This window comes from Acanthochromis polyacanthus, chromosome 18 (genome assembly GCF_021347895.1).
Source record: "Acanthochromis polyacanthus isolate Apoly-LR-REF ecotype Palm Island chromosome 18, KAUST_Apoly_ChrSc, whole genome shotgun sequence".
Taxonomy (NCBI): domain Eukaryota; kingdom Metazoa; phylum Chordata; class Actinopteri; family Pomacentridae; genus Acanthochromis; species Acanthochromis polyacanthus.
The window spans coordinates 34,132,297-34,152,236 of record NC_067130.1 but is presented as its reverse complement, the minus strand read 5'-3'; the positions used below and the strand labels follow the sequence as shown (position 1 = coordinate 34,152,236).

Sequence of the window (19,940 nt, the reverse complement as noted above, 5' to 3'; positions counted from 1 at the left end):
ATTTTTTTGTTGCTTTGTAACTTGTTTGTCTAATTTTTTGTCTCTTTTTTGTTTTGTTTCGTGCCTTTTGTCTCATTTTTGTCATTTTGATCTCGCTTTTGTCGTTTTGTGTCTCATTTTTTTAACATTTTGCCTTGTTTTTGTTGTTTTTTTGACATTTTTAAAGTAAAATACCATATGATTCATTTCCAGATCCTAAAGTTCCAGGTGACTAAATGTTGTGTTTCTTTGTAGACACTCTGATCTGAAAGTTGTAATGTGGAAATGATAAACTGAGGATCAATTTATTTTCCTTCATAAATTCCAGGTTGTTCAGATAATTCCTTAAATGTGAACATTTGTGCACTAAAACAAAGCAACCATTGGGAGTTGTGGTTATTCACAGGTTATCATGCTGTGGTTCTACTGGTTCTACTGGAGATCAGACTGGACTGGATGTGGAACCTGAACAAAGATGAGTTTGACTCTCCTGATCTAAATGTTGGTTCTCTGTTGGTTCTCTTTAGGAGCTGGAGGAGCTGTGGCCGTTCAGAGCTCTGCTGACGGAGCTGACCAGGAGGCTCAGTTACTGTGTGAAGGCTGAACTTATTCCTCTGATGGAGGTGGCTGGAGTCATGGAGGTCAGTGATGGAACCTCTGGAACCCACAGATAGGTCCTTCAGTCGCTAGTGGGTCAGTTTAGACAGAATCCATCAGGTTCTACTGATGTTAGAGAAATGTGGACCAGAGGCTGGATTTTAGTAGAAACATGGATCCATCCATAGATAAACACTGACAGGAACTTTATGGAGACGCTGGACCAGCCTGGATGTTTTGCTCCTTTGTTCCATTTTAAAGTCTAATAATTAAACTGTCCTCTGTTGGATCCATCCAGGGATTCTGTTCTGATGAAACTCTTCTGTCTGTTCTAATTTATTACTGCTAGTTTTATTTATGGAGATAATAAACCTTTAAAATAGCTTCACAGGTTGTTTTTTTTCTAGGTCTGAAAACATAAAATTCTCATAATTCATCCAGAATATTTTACAAAATGTAGTTTTTGGTCCCAAATAACAAATAATTAAATACAGGATGGTGTTTATCAGTCAAACAGCTGAATTAATTCTGGAGAACAGATAATGTGATTTATTTAATCCTCTGACGTCTGTTTTCACATCATTTGATTTGAATTATTAATGAGTTACTGCTTTGTTTTAGTCTAAAAGGACATTTTTTTCTCAAGTGTTTTTGGTTTAAATAAATCTGTTCTGTGTCGCTGATCTTTGTCAGAGAATATTGACTTTTTTCTGCTGATTATTTCCACAGAAAAACATTCATGTTTCTACTAAAATCCAGCCTCTGGTCCACATTTCTCCACCTGTTGAGGCTCTAACATCAGTAGAACCTGATGGGTTAAAGGTGGACCAGACAAGGTTCCAGTTTTTAGATGTTTTCACCTCAAACCTGTTTAAAAGGATTGTCCAGAATTACTTGAAATTGTTCCAAAATATGATATTGGCAAACATTAGTTAACCCTCATCCTAAATGACTTTAAAATGTCAGAAGTTGCTCCAAATCTGTCTGAAATAAGACAAAGATTGTCAACAATCCCTTTAAAGTTGGCCATAATTCTTAAATTTGTCACCTAATGTGTAATATTTTACTAAAAATGAACCCATCACTGATGAAAAGAAGAAAAAGAAAGAAAAGTTGTTAATTCTTGTTTTTTTTTCTATACATCTTGATAAAGGTTTCACTCACTTTCCCGCCTGTTTTCCCTTTATTTCCCGCCTGTTTTCCCTTTATTTCCCGCCTGTTTCCAGTCCAGGGCGAAGCAGCTGTATAACGCCGGCTACAGGACTCTGACCCACCTGGCCAACGCTGACGTTTCAGTTCTAACCAGAACCATAGAACACCTGTCCAGGAAACAGGCCAATCAGATTGTAGCTTCTGCTAAGGCGAGTCATCGGTGAAGCATGGTGGTGGTAGTATCATGGCCTCCTCCTGTTTTGGGGACATTTTGTGTCTCTGTGGTCGTTTTGTCTCTCTTTGTGTCTGTTTTGTGTCTCTTTGTCGTCGTTTTGTGTCTCTTTGTGTCTGTTTTGTGTCTCTTTGTCGTCGTTTTGTGTCTCTTTGTGTCTGTTTTGTGTCTCTTTGTGTCTGTTTTGTGTCTCTTTGTGGGTGTTTTGTGTCTCTTTGTCGTCGTTTTGTGTCTCTTTGTGTCTGTTTTGTGTCTCTTTGTCGTCGTTTTGTGTCTCTTTGTGTCTGTTTTGTGTCTCTTTGTGTCTGTTTTGTGTCTCTTTGTGGGTGTTTTGTGTCTCTTTGTCGTCGTTTTGTGTCTCTTTGTGTCTGTTTTGTGTCTCTTTGTGTCTGTTTTGTGTCTCTTTGTCGTCGTTTTGTGTCTCTTTGTGTCTGTTTTGTGTCTCTTTGTCGTCGTTTTGTGTCTCTTTGTGTCTGTTTTGTGTCTCTTTGTGTCTGTTTTGTGTCTCTTTGTGTCTGTTTTGTGTCTCTTTGTGGGTGTTTTGTGTCTCTTTGTCATCGTTTTGTGTCTCTTTGTGTCTGTTTTGTGTCTCTTTGTGTCTGTTTTGTGTCTCTTTGTGTCTGTTTTGTGTCTCTTTGTCGTCGTTTTGTGTCTCTTTGTGTCTGTTTTGTGTCTCTTTGTGTCTGTTTTGTGTCTCTTTGTGGGTGTTTTGTGTCTCTTTGTCGTCGTTTTGTGTCTCTTTGTGTCTGTTTTGTGTCTCTTTGTCGTCGTTTTGTGTCTCTTTGTGTCTGTTTTGTGTCTCTTTGTGTCTGTTTTGTGTCTCTTTGTGGGTGTTTTGTGTCTCTGTCGTCGTTTTGTGTCTCTTTGTGTCTGTTTTGTGTCTCTTTGTGTCTCTTTTGTGTCTCTTTGTGTCTGTTTTGTGTCTCTTTGTCGTCGTTTTGTGTCTCTTTGTGTCTGTTTTGTGTCTATTTAATCACGTTGTGTCTCTATCTGAAGGTGAACAGTGCTGCTGCTTTGTGTTTGTGTATTTATGTGTGAGTTGTGTTGATCAGGTTGTGTGTTTTGTGTCCAGATGCTGCTGAATGAAAAAGCTGCAGCTCTCCAGGAGGAGGTGGACGAGCTCCTGAGCAAACCTTCAGACCTTCCTCATGTCTAAACCCCTCAGAGGTTTTCTTCTTCTGCTGCTTTTATTCCTCTGGTCCTCATTAAATAATGTAGAAGAACGTCTGCTGAAGTATGACTCATTAAAGGAACGTCTTTTTATGATTAAATGTCAGAACGTTTGTTTTCCTGCAGGTTTTTATTCACACTGATGGAACACTGCAGTTAGAAAACACAACAAAGACTCACAACAAGCACACAAAGGGCTCAGATTCACAGTCTTTGGTTTCATTTGTTTCATTTTTTGGGACATTTTTATGATTTCTTTGGCATTTAATTCATATTTTTTTAAACATATTTGCTGAATATTTTATTCAATATTTCCTCAGACATTTTAAGATAAATATTAAAGCTGCAAGCAGCGATGGACGGGTCCTCGCATCCACGCTGGTCGTGAATCCACGCACGTCCACCAGGTGGCGCTGTGACTGAGAGTGTATGTCGGCCTCTGAATCGCATCTGGACCAGAGTCCAATCATACATTTAAAATTTCAGCCAGACTGTAGCATGTTCAGAGCAGTTATACAGCATTTCCTGCCCATCCACCACCAGGTGGCGCTGTAACTCAGAGTGTATTTCACACAGTGGATGTGATGAGGGTTGGACTCTGATCACTCATGAAAAGTTTCAGGCTGATTTGATCATGTAGAGGCCAGTTATACAGCATTTACTGTCCCTCCATCAGGTGGCGCTGCGACTGAGAGTGTCTGTTGGCCTGTAGATGTGATCAGGATTGGATTGTGATCACACATGGAAAGTTTGAGGCAGATTGGAGCATGCAGAGGAGAGTTATACAGCAGTTGATGTTTCATGGCGAAGCATCAAAACGCTGATGGTCGCCATGGCCACGCCATTTGGCTTCTGGTTAAACTTTTGATAACTTTTCCAAACCAAGTCCTGCTGTGTGGACTGACAAAATTTCAGGTCTCCTGGAATTATCCCCTAGGAGGTATTAACTCTCAAAAATGAGAAAAATCATCAAAAATCTCACAATTAATCCAAGATGGCCGACTTCCTGTTGGGTTTAGGACATGGCTCCAAGAGGCTTTTTTGTGCGTCCTGATGTGCTCTATAAGCCTCCCAAATTTCATGGATGTAGGTGAAACGTGCTGGGGGGGCTGTTTGTTAAAAATACTGTAGGGGGCGCTATAGCATGTGCAGTGCCGAGATGCATACAGTGTTGTTCCTTGGGTCAATGGTGATGTGTGTGGTAATTTTTGTGAGCATTGGAGTATTCCTAACCTATCAGAAAGGGCTTTGTTTTTCATGGCGATATTTGGTTGCTACGGCAACAGCGTTACATGAAATGTCACACCCTTCACAGTGTGTGATTGTCAAGAGGTGAAGACTCGACTGACCAATTTCCAGCATGATATCACCAAGTTTGGGGCCATTGTACCTGAAAATATAAGGCCTTAAACTTACTATTACCAACAGGTGGCGCTATGACTTTTTCAAAATTTACGAGTGTGGATGTGTTCAGACTGGACCTGGTATCCAGCATGTGAAGTCTGAGGCAGATAGGATGTTGTTCAGCTGAGATATGAATCGTTAAATTTTCATGGCGAAACATCGAAATTGGTTTGGCCGCCACAGACACGCCCTTTGATGACAAGTCACCATTTTCACTGGGATGCATCATCAATGTGTTTAGGCTGTTGTCACTGCATTTGAAGTGAATATGATCAACTGGGTAACAATAGGGCATGAAAGTGTAAAAGATGTCTATTTCCTGAAACCACAAGGTGGCGCTATGACTGTCAATGAATATCCCTATGTGGATGACATCAGGACAGGACTGTCATCATACATGTAAAGTTTCAGGCAGATTGGAGCATGTTGAGAAGAATTAGACACCACTTCCTGTTTCATGGCGAACGATCAGTTGTTTGAGGCTCCGCCATGGCCACACCTTTTGGCTTCTGGTTGAGTTTTTGATAACTTTTCATCAGAAAGGTCTGGTGCATGTACTGGCCAAATTTCAGTTCTCTCAGACTTATCCACTAGGAGCTATAAATTTTGACAAATGTACAGCAAATTCAAGATGGCCGACTTCCTGTTGGGTTTAGGGTGTGGCTGTGATTGACTTTTTGGTATGTCCTGATGTGGTGCATATGCCCACCAAATATTGTAGCTGTAAATAAAACATTGTGGAAGTTGGCCTAATGACCACTGTTTCAATTTTGCAGGTGGCGCTATAGAGCCATTTTTTCACACATATGCGCAACTCCCATAAAATATCAAATTTTTCGCCAGTCCTGATGTGCACGCCAAATTTCACGCGTTTTGGTTCATGATAAGGCCGCCAAAAAGGCAAGTCATTTCCCGAGGAGCGATTAAGTTTGAAAAATTTACAGCAAATTGAAGGTGGCCGACTTCCTGTTGGGTTTAGGGCGTGGCTGTAATTGACTTTTTGGTGTGTCCAGATGTTCTGCATATGCCCACCAAATATTGTAGCTGTACATGAAACATTGTGGCAGTTGGCCTAATGACTACTTTTTCAAGTTTGCAGGTGGCGCTATAGAGCCATTTTGCCACGCACATGCGCAACTCCCATAAAATATCAAATTTTTCGCCAGTCCTGATGTGCATGCCAAATTTCACGCGTTTTGGAGTATGATAAGGCCGCCAAAAAGCCAATTTACTTTACGGGAGAAAAAAAAAATAATAATAATAATAATAATAATAATAATAATAATAATAAACCCTAGGGTTTCAATAGGGTCCTTGGCACCGCTGGTGCCTTGGACAGTCGGTGCCCTGGCACCGCCTGTCCTTCGCACCCTCGGTGCTCGGACCCTAAAAAAAACATTTTAAATATGAATATTTTTAGAGGACATTTTATGAACATTTTGTTGATACTTTATTAAATATTTTTAAATATTATTATGTGTCATTTGATTTATTTTGTAGATATTTAAACTGTTTAAATGTTTGTTTTATTCATTTATGGGCGACACATTAATGCTTCTGGGACATTTTATTAATAATTCTCAATTATACTTTTTAAAAAGAACATTTTAATACTTTTCTTGCATTTTTATTTATTTTTAATGTTCTCACAATGTTTTATTAATATAACATTTTCTTGATAATGTTAATTTGTCTTTTTTATTATTTGGGGAATATTTTTTTTTTACTGAGGTATATTATTATTATAGATTTATTTACTTCATATCTTCTGGGAAATTATTTAGAATATTTTATTGATTATTTTTTCTTAAATTGTTATGATTCGTTTTAATATTCTTTTAATTGCTATAATATTTTCTTGTAAAACATTTGCATATATTTTCTCATTTTAAGGATAATATTTTCTGAGGTGTTTAATTATTAATATTATTAATATAATAGTAATATTAAATTCATATCTTCTGGTAAAATTTTAATATATTTTGAACATTTTATTTTAAAATTTCTGTGAAATTTTAATATTCTGAAGGCGTTTTATTTATTATTTTTCATCTATTTTATAACTTAGTTTAATACTTTTTAGGACCATTTATATTTCAGAAATATTTTATTATTATTTTGTTTGGCATTAAAATTTTCCGTGGTGTTTAATTATTCATATTTGGATCATTTATTAAATATTTGTGGTATTATTTCTGACATTTTAATGACTGGTCCTATTTTAATAACGGTTTGGTGAAACGTGGGACGTTATTATATTCCAGGAGAGTTAAATAATTGTTTTAGAACAGATTTATTAGGGACAGTTTGTGAATATTTTTTTAATATTCACAAACTGTAGAATCTCTTGGACTAAGATTCACAGTTTTAGGGCATTTATTCATTGATGGAACATTTTATAAATATTTTGTGAGACATTTTGGATTATTATCAATATTTTAGAATTATTGATTTTTTAGGAACATTTTATTATTGGACTAATTATGAGACATTTATTATGTTAGCTTAAATATTTTATTAATATATTTCTCAGATGCATGTTGGAATATTTTTATGAACATTTTATTTCTGTTGAAATCGTTGATGAACATGAACAATATTTTGAAGACATTTGAATAATTATTTTGGACATTTTTTATATTATATTCTAGAATTATTTTATAATATTTTAGAGAGATTTTAATAATATGTTTTTAGATATTTTGACCATAATTTCCAGGATATTTAATATATTCTAGAACATTTTATTAATAATTTCTGTGACATTATAACAATATTTTGTGTGACATTTTATTTTTCTTGTAATAATTCAATAATATTTTATTATTTTCCTGTGGTGGTATTATTATTAATAATAATAATAACTCTATTTATTGATCCTTCCTGTTCCTGATCATCCTGCTGTCACTGAGTTTGATTATTTTTATTTTCTGAACAAAATGAAACTAAAATCTTAGGAGGGTTCTAGAGGATCCGGGTCTTTGAGGGTCCTGGTTCGGTCCTGGTCTGGTAGTCTGGTCTGGTCCCGGACTGGGCGGTCCTGGATCGGGTCCAATGTACCGGGGAGGGACGGGGCGGTCCCGGATCAGGACCGGGGAGGGACGGGGCGGTTCCAGGTCGTTTCCTGTCTCTCTGCCGACATGAACTTTCTGCTGCTTCTCTCTCTGATCTCTCTGCGGACTCACGGAACCAGAACCGGCCCGGATGGAGGCTGGGCGCTGGAGCCGGACCAGAACCTTGTCCAGGACCAGGTCACGGACCCGGACCTGGTCCTGGAGCCGGATCTGTCCGCGGTGCTCCGCCGGGTGGATCCTCGCTTCCTGTCCGTCACCATCGATGCCAGTCTGGCGGCAGAGGAGAGCTTCATGGCGCTGCTCAGGTGGGTCGGAACCAGGACCCGGACCCGGTCCTGGACAGGGTTCTGGTTCTGGTCGGATTAAAGTCTCATCCAGAGTCTCATTCAGTCAACATTTAAACCATGTGAGACCCGATGATGATCTAGAACCGGAGTCTGAGTTCAGACTAAAATGTGAACCTGAAAACTGAACTTTGGAGTCAAAACTGTGAAATAAAACTTCAAAATGTTCGAAGGTTCATTAAGAACTGAAACTGAAAGACAGAAGATCTGATTAAAGTTTAACTTCTGATGTTAATCTACAGTCAGATTAATTAATTAGAAATGTGAGTAAAATAAAATCAGAATTTTGATTTGGTGATGATTGAAAATGTGACAAATATGAGCTGAAAGTTGCATTCCTTATTTATTTTTTAATTAATTTACAAAATGAAAATACAAAACTATGAAAATAAAAATCAAAGATCTGAGAAAATAAAATCTGATCCAGATGATTTATCTGCAGAAACACGGAGAAGATTTCACATCATTATTGTTATCAATAATAATGATAATAATGATTGTTATTATTAAATATATCTGATCATAATAATGATGATGATAATATCAATAACTGTTATTATTATAATTATGTGTCTGAGTGCAGATTTTTTATTCTGAATGTTTATTAATCTGTAGATTTATTTAATGTTTTTATTATTATTAATGTATTAACATATTTATTAATATTAACAGTAACATATTAAATGTGTTTATTAACATTAATAATAATAATAATGTATTAACATATTTATTAATATTAACAGTAATGTATTAAATGTGTTTATTAATATTGTTTTAAAGTGCATTTTTCTTTCTTGTTCTCCTTGCAGCTCCTCTAAGGTCAGAACTTTGTCTTCAGCTCTCAGTCCTTCGTTTCTTCGCTTCGGTGGAACCAGACAAGATTTTATGAAGTTTAAACCTCACAGGAGGAAACGGAACCTGAAGAACACAAAGAACACAGGTAGGAGTAGTACTAGGAGTAGTACTAGTAATACTAGGAGTAATACTGAGAACCCAGGTAGTCGTACTAGTACTGACACTGATCCAGGAATTTCTGACTTTTTTCTAGTTTTTATTGAATTTTTCCACATTTTCAGATTTTTATTGATTCTTTTGTGAATTTTGGTGGAAATTTTATTAAAACTTTTGGGACATGTTTCTACTGGTGTGGTATTCTTTTTTCAGACATTAAAAAAATCTAATATTTTTTAAATTATTATTATTATTATATTTTTATGGGAAAATATTATTCATATTTTTTGGACTTTTAAAAATAATTTTCTGACTTTAATTCGGCGTTTTAAAATATTTTTCAGATTGTTTTGATGATGTTTTTAAATATATTTTGTAGCATTTTATTATTCTGTCAACTACTTGATTATTTTTAAGGTACAAGTGAGCATATTAATATTAATGTTAATATTAATAATATTCGTCCTCCAGGTGAGTCCTGTATATTATTAATATTTATTAGTTACTAATATTAATATCTGTCCTCCAGGTGAGTCCTGTCAGCAGCTGCTTCCCTGGTGGGTTGAAGATCAGCTGAAGAAGAACTGGACGCTGCAGCAGCAGATTCTGATCAAAGAAGACCTGAAGAGGAAGTTCAAGAAGACCAGCTTCACAGGTGAGTTACAGGTGGAGGATCACAGGCAGATCACAGGTAGATCACAGGCAGATCACAGGTAGATCACAGGCAGATCACAGGTAGATCACAGGTAGATCACAGGTAGATCACAGGTAGATCACAGGCAGATCACAGGTAGATCACAGGCAGATCACAGGTAGATCACAGGTAGATCACAGGCAGATCACAGGTAGATCACAGGTAGACTACAGGTAGACTACAGGTAGATTACAGGTAGATCACATTTAGATCACAGGTAGATCACAGGCAGATCACAGGTAGATCACAGGTAGATCACAGGCAGATCACAGGTAGATCACAGGCAGATCACAGGTAGCTCACAGGTAGATCACAGGCAGATCACAGGTAGATCACAGGTAGATCACAGGCAGATCACAGGTAGATCACAGGTAGACTACAGGTAGACTACAGGTAGATTACAGGTAGATCACATTTAGATCACAGGTAGATCACAGGCAGATCACAGGTAGATCACAGGTAGATCACATTTAGATCACAGGTAGATCACAGGCAGATCACAGGTAGATCACAGGTAGATCACATTTAGATCACAGGTAGATCACAGGCAGATCACAGGTAGATCACAGGTAGATCACATTTAGATCACAGGTAGATCACAGGCAGATCACAGGTAGATCACAGGCAGATCACATTTAGATCACAGGTAGATCACAGGCAGATCACAGGTAGATCACAGGCAGATCACAGGTAGATCACAGGTAGACTACAGGTAGACTACAGGTAGATTACAGGTAGATCACATTTAGATCACAGGTAGATCACAGGCAGATCACAGGTAGATCACAGGTAGATCACATTTAGATCACAGGTAGATCACAGGCAGATCACAGGTAGATCACAGGTAGATTACAGGTAGATTACAGGCAGATCACAGGTAGATCACAGGTAGACTACAGGTAGATCACAGGCAGATCACAGGTAGACTACAGGTAGATCACAGGTAGATCACAGGTAGATCACAGGCAGATCACATTTAGATCACAGGTAGATCACAGGCAGATCACAGGTAGATCACAGGTAGATTACAGGTAGATCACAGGCAGATCACAGGTAGACTACAGGTAGATCACAGGTAGATCACATTTAAATCACAGGTAGATCACAGGCAGATCACAGGTAGATCACATTTAGATCACAGGTAGATCACAGGCAGATCACAGGTAGATCACAGGTAAATCACAGGCAGATCACAGGCAGATCACAGGCAGATCACAGGTAGATCACAGGTAGACTACAGGTAGATCACAGGTAGATCACAGGTAGATCACATTTAAATCACAGGTCAATCACAGGCAGATCACAGGTAAATCACAGGTAGATTACAGGTAGATCACATTTAAATCACAGGCAGATCACAGGCAGATCACAGGTAAATCACAGGTAGATTACAGGTAGATTACAGGTAGATTACAGGTAGATTACAGGTAGATCACATTTAAATCACAGGCAGATCACAGGCAGATCACAGGCAGATCACAGGCAGATCACAGGTAAATCACAGGTAAATCACAGGTCGATGACAGGTAGATCACAGGTAGATCACAGGTGGATCACAGGGAGATCACAGGTGTATTCCAGGTGTGTCCTACCAGGTTTACTTCCAGAAGCTGCTTCTCCTTCCAGAGGTGACGGTGGACCTCCTGAACTCCTTCAGCAGCTGCTGCGGCTTCGATCTGATCTTCGGTTTGAACGCTTTGCTCAGAACTTCTGAGAACGTCTGGAACAGCAGCAACGCAGAAACCCTCATCGAGTACTGTCGGTCCAGACGGTACCAGATGAACTGGGAGCTCGGGAACGGTACCAGTAGAACCACAAACACAGAACCACAAACACAGAAGCAGAACTCAGTGTGGACAGAAAATGAGTTTCCTGAAACAGCGTTTTCTGTTTCTGACCTTTGAGCAGCTTTAGAATTATGTCTGTTAATAATAATTATAATTAAAGATGTTATTAATAAAGAATCTGTCGACAGGAAACAGATTCATCAATAAAACATCACAGGAGTGTTTTTAAATGTCAGTAGCTGTAAAATATTCAGAAACGTGTGAAAACATAAAATAACCTGATAATGATCAGAAAGAATAAAATGTGGATAATTTATCTTTATACATATTTTAATAATTCAGTTAAAATGTGAATCAATTATAAAAAAAGAAAGAAAATGTCTACAAATAAAAGAGTAAAAACTTTTTTTTTCTTAATATCCAGACGTTGTTTTGATCAGTTCCAGAGAGCTGAGACTAAAGTTTGATTCCTTTTTTTGGTCATTTTCTGTCTTGTTTTTTTTTGGTCTGTTTTTATTTTGTGATTTAAAGGTTCTTTTAAGGTTTTATTGCTGGACCTGTTCAGGATTTAAAGGTTCTTTAGAGGTTTTTCTGTTCTGGTTTTGCTGCTGAATGTGGAACTAAAGTGAGTTTGAGGAACTTTGTGTGTTTCACGGACGTCAGAGCTTCTGAAAGTCATGGAGGATCTTCTGGTTCTGGTTTCAGTGGAGCTTCAGTCTGAACGTCGTGGTTTCTGGTTTCTGGTTTCTACTTCCTGTCTGCTTCCTCTGCTCTGCTGACTCAGACTGAAACAGAGTTTTTGTGTCTCCAGAGCCGAACAGCTTTGAGAAGAAGGCCGGGATCCGAGTGGACGGACACCAGCTGGGTCTGGACTTCCTCCATCTGAGGGAGCTGATGTCCCGGTCCGGGTTCTACCGGGACGCCGGGCTGTTTGGACCCGACGTGGGCCAGCCGAGGGACCACCGGACCGACATCCTGGAGGGGTGAGAGCTGCTTAGAGCTTCTGATGAGGATCAGCTGATGTTCCATAACTCACTTAGAGTCTCATGATGCTAAGCTAACGGCGCTAATGGAGACCTGATGTTTCTGATTATTTCCTCCTGAAGCTTCCTGCAGACCGGAGCCGAAGCCGTGGACGCCGTCACCTGGCACCAGTGAGTTCATTAACACGCATCACGTGTTCAAATCCACACGCTTCATACATGACAGAATATTCACACAGACATACAGGAGAAAAGTTTCTGTTCAAATCACAACCATAAATGAACTAAAAGAGGATTTTATGAACATTTATTTTCTTAGAAATTGAGGATTCGTTTACAAATTTTCAGAAACTCTGCACTGGAAAAACAATTAAAAATCTGAGAAAGAATGGAAAAAATATTATATTGTTAAACCAGATTCTAAAGTGATTAAATGATATTCTATATGCCATCTTATATTTTATCTTTTCAATCATTTTATATTTTTTTGTTATTTTCAATTATTTTTTTTATCTGATGCTATGAGAGAAAAAAATCTAAACATTTTATTAGATTTTTAAAAATATTTTTAGGGAGACATTTTAAACTATTTAAAACCTGAAGTGTAAAAACAATGATTTTTTAAAAAACTGTAAAAATCTGATTGCAAAAATATTAAAAATAATCAAATACTGTTGTGTTCAAAACAGAAAAACGGTGAAAATATCTGCTAAACAATCAGATTATAAACTGATTTAAATCCAGTAAAAGTGTAACTTTATGCTCACATTTATTAAAATGCAGATTCTTGATGTGAACTTTATTTTTTTTTTACCAGTTTTTTTATTTTACTGATAAATTAAAACTTAAACTTACTTACTGTAAAACAACCGTTTACAAAAAAAATCCTTTACCATTTTTAAATCCTTAATATGCGTAGTTTTTCTTTGAAATAATTAAAATAATTCAATATTTTTGCCGATTTAAATACAATAAAAATAACAGCAGTATACAGTCACACATTTTAAAATAAATGTTTTTTGTGAAAATACAGATTTTTAATGTGGACTTTTTATTTTATTTTATTTTATTTTTTACAAATTTTAGCCTGTTTTTTGTATTTATTTTAATTTGAATTCTTTTCTATTTTAATTTTTCTTACCCTTAAACTCTAAATTTAAATTTTTCTGTGATTTTCATTTCTTATTATCTGTAATTTAACAAAACAAGGAAAACATCTAAAACAGTTTTAATAGAACGTATTTACCATTTTTTAATTATTTATTTACATTATTTTTCTTTCAAATAACAGTAAATATTCAATTTTTTCTGAATTTGATACCATAAAAATGATTTAATTTACAATCACATGTTATAAAATAACATTTTTTGTAAAACTACAGATTTTAAATGTGGACATTATTTAGAGTTTTATCTTGTCGTTTTTTTTACAGTTAACATGTGAATTAATACGTATTCCTGTGATTTTATTTGATAATATTTGTTTAGAAAACAGAGGAAGTCTGATGTTCACAAAATCATTTAGTTTTTCAGTTTCAAACTGGTTTCATTTTTACTTTCCGCACCAACAAATGACGTTAAAAACCTGAAAAGATGAGTTTATGAAAGAATTATTTTAAGAAGTGACTCATTGTTTGATTCTTTTTAAAGCCAAATTATTCCCCGTCAGCTGCAACGCTGGTCCATATTTTCAGTATATTCTTTATCTTTGACATGTGATTTAGTTTAGAACCCAAGATGTCAGTTAAATTACTTCTTAATTTATCCATATAAATACTTAGATCATCTGCAAATAAAGTATCAGCTGTTGGTTTATTAAGTAAATGTATGTAAAGTCAGGAGGATCAACAGCAGAGCCCTGAGGAACACCTGGTTCAGTTTCTACTAGAGACTTTATCTTTTATTAAAGCATCGCTGTGAACTTTTCTAGATAAACTTATGAACCCTGACCCTGTTTTTAGTTATTATGTGAACATTTCTAGATAAACTCATGAACCCTGACCCTGTTTTTAGTTATGTGAACATTTCTAGATAAACTCATGAACCCTGACCCTGTTTTTAGTTACTATGTGAACTTTTCTAGATGAACTCATGAACCCTGACCCTGTTTTTAGTTACTATGTGAACTTTTCTAGATGAACTCATGAACCCTGACCCTGTTTTTAGTTACTATGTGAATGGCAGAGCCACGTCTCTGGAGGACTTCCTGGATCCGGAGGTTCTGGACACTCTAACCTTAAAGACCAACGAAGTGATGGAGGTAACACCACGCTGGACCTTCAGGATTTTATGTAATGAGTTCAGGTTTCTCAGCAGCCTCCTGTTTGTTTCTCTGCTCCAGAAAGTGAAGCTTTTATCTCCGACGAAGCCGGTTTGGCTCGGAGAGACGAGTTCAGCGTACGGAGGAGGAGCTGTAGGGCTGTCGGACACCTTCGTAGCCGGATTCATGTGAGTCAGAATGAAATGACACTGAGATACTTCAGTATTTAAATCTGTTGGAACCTCCTGATTCTTCATCTCCAGTAACTTTACAATGGCCACAATTACCAAAAAAAGACACAAAATCAACCCAAACTGGGCCAAAATTATCCTGAAAGGTTCAAATATGCCAGAAAAAAACATGGAAAATCATCACAAAAACAACCAAATTTACCATGAAAAGGACCAAAACTATTATAATACAGGTGAAATTCAACAAAAACTCAAATTCAGCACAAAACGATCCACTAAATAGGACTAAAGTTCCTTCCTGACCTCCTCAGACCGTCTGGTTCTTCATCTCCAGTAACTTTATCAATGATCAAAGTTCTACCTTCATACTGGGAATATTTCCAGAGTTCCAGGTCCTTGAAGTCCAGAGAGGAGAACGTCTCCTGGAGAAAGTTCTAGAGTAGACCTACCGACAACTGGAGAAAGTTCTAGAGTAGGTCTAGGTCTGCTCTAGAACTTACTCCAGTTGTCGGTAGGTCTACTCTAGAACTTTCTCCAGGGGATGTTCTCCTTTCCTGCTTCCAGTCTTTAAGTTTAGTCTCACTGAGAACATTCCAGGTCCTTGAAATCCATAGAGGTGGGTCCAGATTTATCACTTTTTAATGGACTTTTCCCATCATTTCTGAGCCTCAGAACTTCATCAGTCCAGCAGACGGAACCAGGACATTTAGGAGGAGGAACATCTGAATTCTGATCAAAACTGACACTAAAATAACTAAAAGGGCTGGAAAATCACCACAAAAAGACACAAAACTGCAAAAAAAACCATGAAATTGCTGCAAAAAGATGCAAAACATCCATTTCATAGAGACTCCAGGCGTCACCACATAAATGTTTAACCTATTTTTATTAAACATGTTTGTGACATCTGGAAGTTTTACTTATAAAAGAACCACAGAAAACCAGATTGACTGATTTTAATGTTTTCAGTTTAAATAACTGTCTGACCTGGTGGACCTCCAGAACCTGACAGATGTTCTGTGTTTAGTCTAAATAACCTGGTGGACATTCTCTCTAGAACCTAGCAGATGTTCTCCTGCTGCAGGTGGTTGGATAAACTGGGTCTGGGAGCCACTCTGGGTCTGGATGTGGTGATGAGGCAGGTTCTGGTGGGTTCTGGGAGCTACCACCTGCTGGACGAGAACCTGGACCCTCTACCTGTAAGAGTTGACCTCCAGGAGAGCGTCTGACTGAGCAGAACCCTGAGCAGAACCCTGACCAGAACCTTCTGTTCTTCCAGGACTACTGGCTGTCGCTGCTCTACAAGAGGCTGGTCGGTCCAGAGGTTCTGAAGGTCCGGAAGCGTTCTAGTTCTGCTCAGAGCAAAAGAGTGAGAACGTATCTGCACTGCAGCAACGAGAAGAGGTAAGAACCCCAGCAGAACCCATCCAGAACCACAGAACCAGCAGAACTATCAACCCTCTAGAACCATGAAAACACTAGTCATTTCATCCATCCATTCATCATCCATCCATCCATCCATCTATCCATCCATCCATCCATCATCCATCCATCCATCATCCATCCATCCTTCATCCATCCATCCATCCATCCATCCATCCATCCATCCATCAAGTAATAAACAATAATTATCACAAAAACACACAAAATTACCACAAAAGCTAATAAATTCCCAGAAAAACACAAAGTCATGACAAAGTGAGGTGAAATTACTATAAAAATATGAAGCATCACAACAGAAACATAAATTTAATACGAGTTGACATCACCACAGTAAAAGCAGAATTACCACATTGAGACTCAAAAATGACTCAATAAGTTTAAATAAAGTTTAAAAGTTTAAATAAATACTGTGGTTGTACTTCCTGTGTGCAGCTACAGCCGTGGATCCGTCACTCTGATCTCCATGAACCTGAACCAGAACTCATTCAGGATTTCCGTCCCGTCGCTCCTCAGCAGCTCCTCTCTGGACGCTTTCATCCTGCAGTCCGACCAGCTCAACTCCAGGTGATGAATCCTGGTCCTCCTCAGAACCTCAGAGCAGCTACTGGTTCTCCTCAGAACCTCAGATCAGCTCCTGGTTCTCCTCAGAACCTCAGATCAGCTCCTGGTTCTCCTCAGAACCTCAGATCAGCTCCTGGTTCTCCTCAGAACCTCAGATCAGCTCCTGGTCCTCCTCAGAACCTCAGAGCAGCTCCTGGTTCTCCTCAGAACCTCAGATCAGCTCCTGGTTCTCCTCAGAACCTCAGAGCAGCTCCTGGTTCTCCTCAGAACCTCAGATCAGCTCCTGGTCCTCCTCAGAACCTCAGAGCAGCTCCTGGTTCTCCTCAGAACCTCAGATCAGCTCCTGGTTCTCCTCAGAACCTCAGATCAGCTCCTGGTTCTCCTCAGAACCTCAGATCAGATCAGCTCCTGGTTCTCCTCAGAACCTCAGATCAGCAGGAAGAGTTTATTAAATTCTCTGTGACCAGAATCACAAGCAGCTTTTATTGTGAAAGGATCCCTAAATGTAACTCAAACTAAACTTTATTTGAAGCAGAACAGATTAAAATAATCCATTAATCTGTTGACCAGGACACTCTGAGGCTCGTTGTGTTTGTCTGAAATTATAATTTTATGAATAAAGATTATTTCTCTTTAAATAATCTGCAGCTTAAACTCCATAATTTATTTCATCTGATAAATTAACGTCCAGAAGTGAAATTAAACCGACTTCAATTCACGTCTTCTTCTGGTTTGTTAAAATCTCGGAAAGAATTTATTTTGCTAACTTTATTATTATTACGTTAAGATTTTTTAAACATTTAATGACACATTTTGTGAATATTTATAGATGAGTTTATTTTTTTCAGTATTTTTTTTACATTTTGAGCATCACATTTGCACCAAGGAGTGTTCCATGTTTTGGGCATTTTTCAGACATTTAACCAACAGATAATAATCAACAGATCTGCTGATAGTGCCGTGGATCTGTGTTCTTCTACTGCTGTCTGACTGTTTATCTTTGCTCCTCTGTTAATGTCTGACTGTTTATCTGTGCTCTAATGTCTATCTGTGCTCCTCTACTAGTGTCTGTCTTTCTGTTTATCTCCAGGTCTGTGAAGCTCAACGGTCGTCTCCTCCAGATGTTGGATGATGAAACCCTCCCAGACCTCAGAGGAACTCGTCTTCCTCCCTCTGATCACCTGCAGCTTCCAGGATTCTCTCTGAACTTCTTCGTCTTTCTGGACGTCCAGGCGGCGGCGTGTCTCTGACGTGTCTCTGACGTGTCCCCGACGTGTCTCTGACGTGTCTCTGACGTGTCTCTGACGTGTCCCCGACGTGTCTCTGACGTGTCTCTGACGTGTCCCCGACGTGTCTCTGACGTGTCTCTGACATCCTGCAGGTGGAGACGAGCTGCTGGTTGGTCCTCAGGTTCATGTATGTTTTATTTCCAGGAAACGTTCTGGATTCAACAACACTCAGGTCGATTTAAGCTTAAAATATGTTAGAAACAACTTAGAATTAAGGATGTTTTAAATGGAGTCTGGTGCTCTGGAGATAAGTACAGAAACACAAAGTAAAGTCTGAAATCTGGAGTGTTTTAAATACATTCTGGCTCCATAGAGGCCTGTGCAGACTCACAATAATTAAATAAAATCAAACCTAAAATTAAGAATATTCTGAATGAAGTCTGGTTCTATAAGCGTCTGTGCAATCCTGCAAGAACTAAATAAAATCAAGTCTAAAATTGAGGATATTTTGAATGAAGTCTGGTACTTTAGAAGTTTGTGCAACCACATGAAAATGGAATAAAATAACATCTAAAATCTGGAATATTTTTAATGATTCTGGTCTTTTGAAGTCTGTAGCGACACTAGCTGAATAAAACCAATTCTAAAATCTGAAATATATTGAATGCAGTCTGGTTCTATAGAAGTCTGCGACACTAGGATGAAATAAAATCAAGTCTTAAATTGCATATTTCAAACTATTTAGAATTAAATTTTATGCTGTAAATATCTGTACAGACCCATGAGAACTGAGTAAATTACAGTCTAAAATCTGGAATATTTTAAATGCAGTCTGGTTCTATAAATATCTGTTCAGCAACACGAGGACTAAATAAACTGAAGTCCAAAATCTGGAATATTTGAGATAAATTCTGGTTCTACAGTCGTCTGTGCAGCAAAACTAGAAATAAAGTTAAACCTAAACCTGGAACACTTCAGACTTCAGACCCGACCGAGTGGTTCTGGTCCTGGTTCAGATTCTGGTCCTGGTGCTAGTTCCGGTTCTGAAGAGTTTCTGGATCAGTTTTTGAACTTCTTGCTGCTGCCTGAAGGTTTCCAGATGTCTGTTTAATGTTTTCATATCGTCAGAATTCAACGGATGTTCTGGTTCTGGTTCTGGTTTAAAACGATCAGACTGATGGACAGAAGTTCTGTTACCATGACAACAAACCAGTGTTCTGGTTCTGCAGCAGCTTCAGGATCTTTAAGTTCTACAACAGCGCCGCCTGCTGGAGAAGATGAACGTCTACAGTTTACAGTTTTATAGGTTTAGTCTGACCAAAATACTAGTTTAATGTCCAACTACTTACGGTTTTAAAGGTTTATTCCAGCTGAAATACTACTTCCTGTCCAAGTATGTACAGTTTCAAGGGTTCATTCCACCCAAAATACTCCTTTAAGTCCATGTATTTGAAGTTATAAAAGTTTTTTCACCCAAATGCTACGTCTTCCAAGTATTTCTAGTTTTAAGGATTATTCTACCCAAAATACTCATTTCTATCAGGTACTTATAGTTATGAGGGTTATTAAACACAAATACTGCTTCCTGTCCACATATTTGTAATTTTAAAGGTTTAGTTTACTCAAAAAATACAATTTTGTGTTCATGTGTTTGCAATTTTAAAGGTTTATTACACCCAAACACTACATTTTCCAAGTATTTCTAGTTTTAAAGGTTCATTACTCTCAGTTTAATTTGGTTGCTTTGAGCTCAGAACATCAGAAAACAGATTTTCCTTTTTGACACCAGAACTTTGTTAAAGAATAAAAGTTTCCCTGAAAATGAAGAAATATTTGAAATGTTTTGACAGAAATCCTCCTAAATAATAAATGTTTTACACACAAATCCT

At 37.7% G+C, this 19,940-nt stretch overlaps 2 protein-coding genes across 3 annotated transcripts in view; both read left to right on the top strand.

The window, feature by feature from the left end:
* The window catches only part of helq (helicase, POLQ like), a 29,210-nt gene extending 23,203 nt beyond the window's left edge, over positions 1–6,007 (top strand). For both annotated transcript variants that reach the window (XM_051938516.1, XM_051938515.1), the window contains 3 exons: positions 507–620; positions 1,803–1,937; positions 3,033–6,007. In XM_051938516.1, coding sequence (XP_051794476.1) covers positions 507–620; positions 1,803–1,937; positions 3,033–3,116 — 333 coding nt within the window. In that variant the 3' untranslated portion in view covers positions 3,117–6,007. The remainder of the gene's footprint in view (positions 1–506; positions 621–1,802; positions 1,938–3,032) is intronic.
* Positions 6,008–7,666: 1,659 nt separating this feature from the next.
* hpse (heparanase) lies at positions 7,667–19,936 on the top strand. Its single transcript, XM_051938517.1, has 12 exons — positions 7,667–7,913; positions 8,762–8,892; positions 9,433–9,558; positions 11,224–11,397; positions 12,196–12,367; positions 12,491–12,538; positions 14,534–14,627; positions 14,709–14,815; positions 15,903–16,017; positions 16,098–16,222; positions 16,694–16,825; positions 17,913–19,936. Exons 1-12 carry the CDS (start codon positions 7,675–7,677, stop codon positions 18,070–18,072), a joined length of 1,623 nt encoding a protein of 540 aa, XP_051794477.1. The 5' UTR covers positions 7,667–7,674; the 3' UTR covers positions 18,073–19,936.
* The last annotated feature ends 4 nt before the right edge of the window (positions 19,937–19,940 follow it).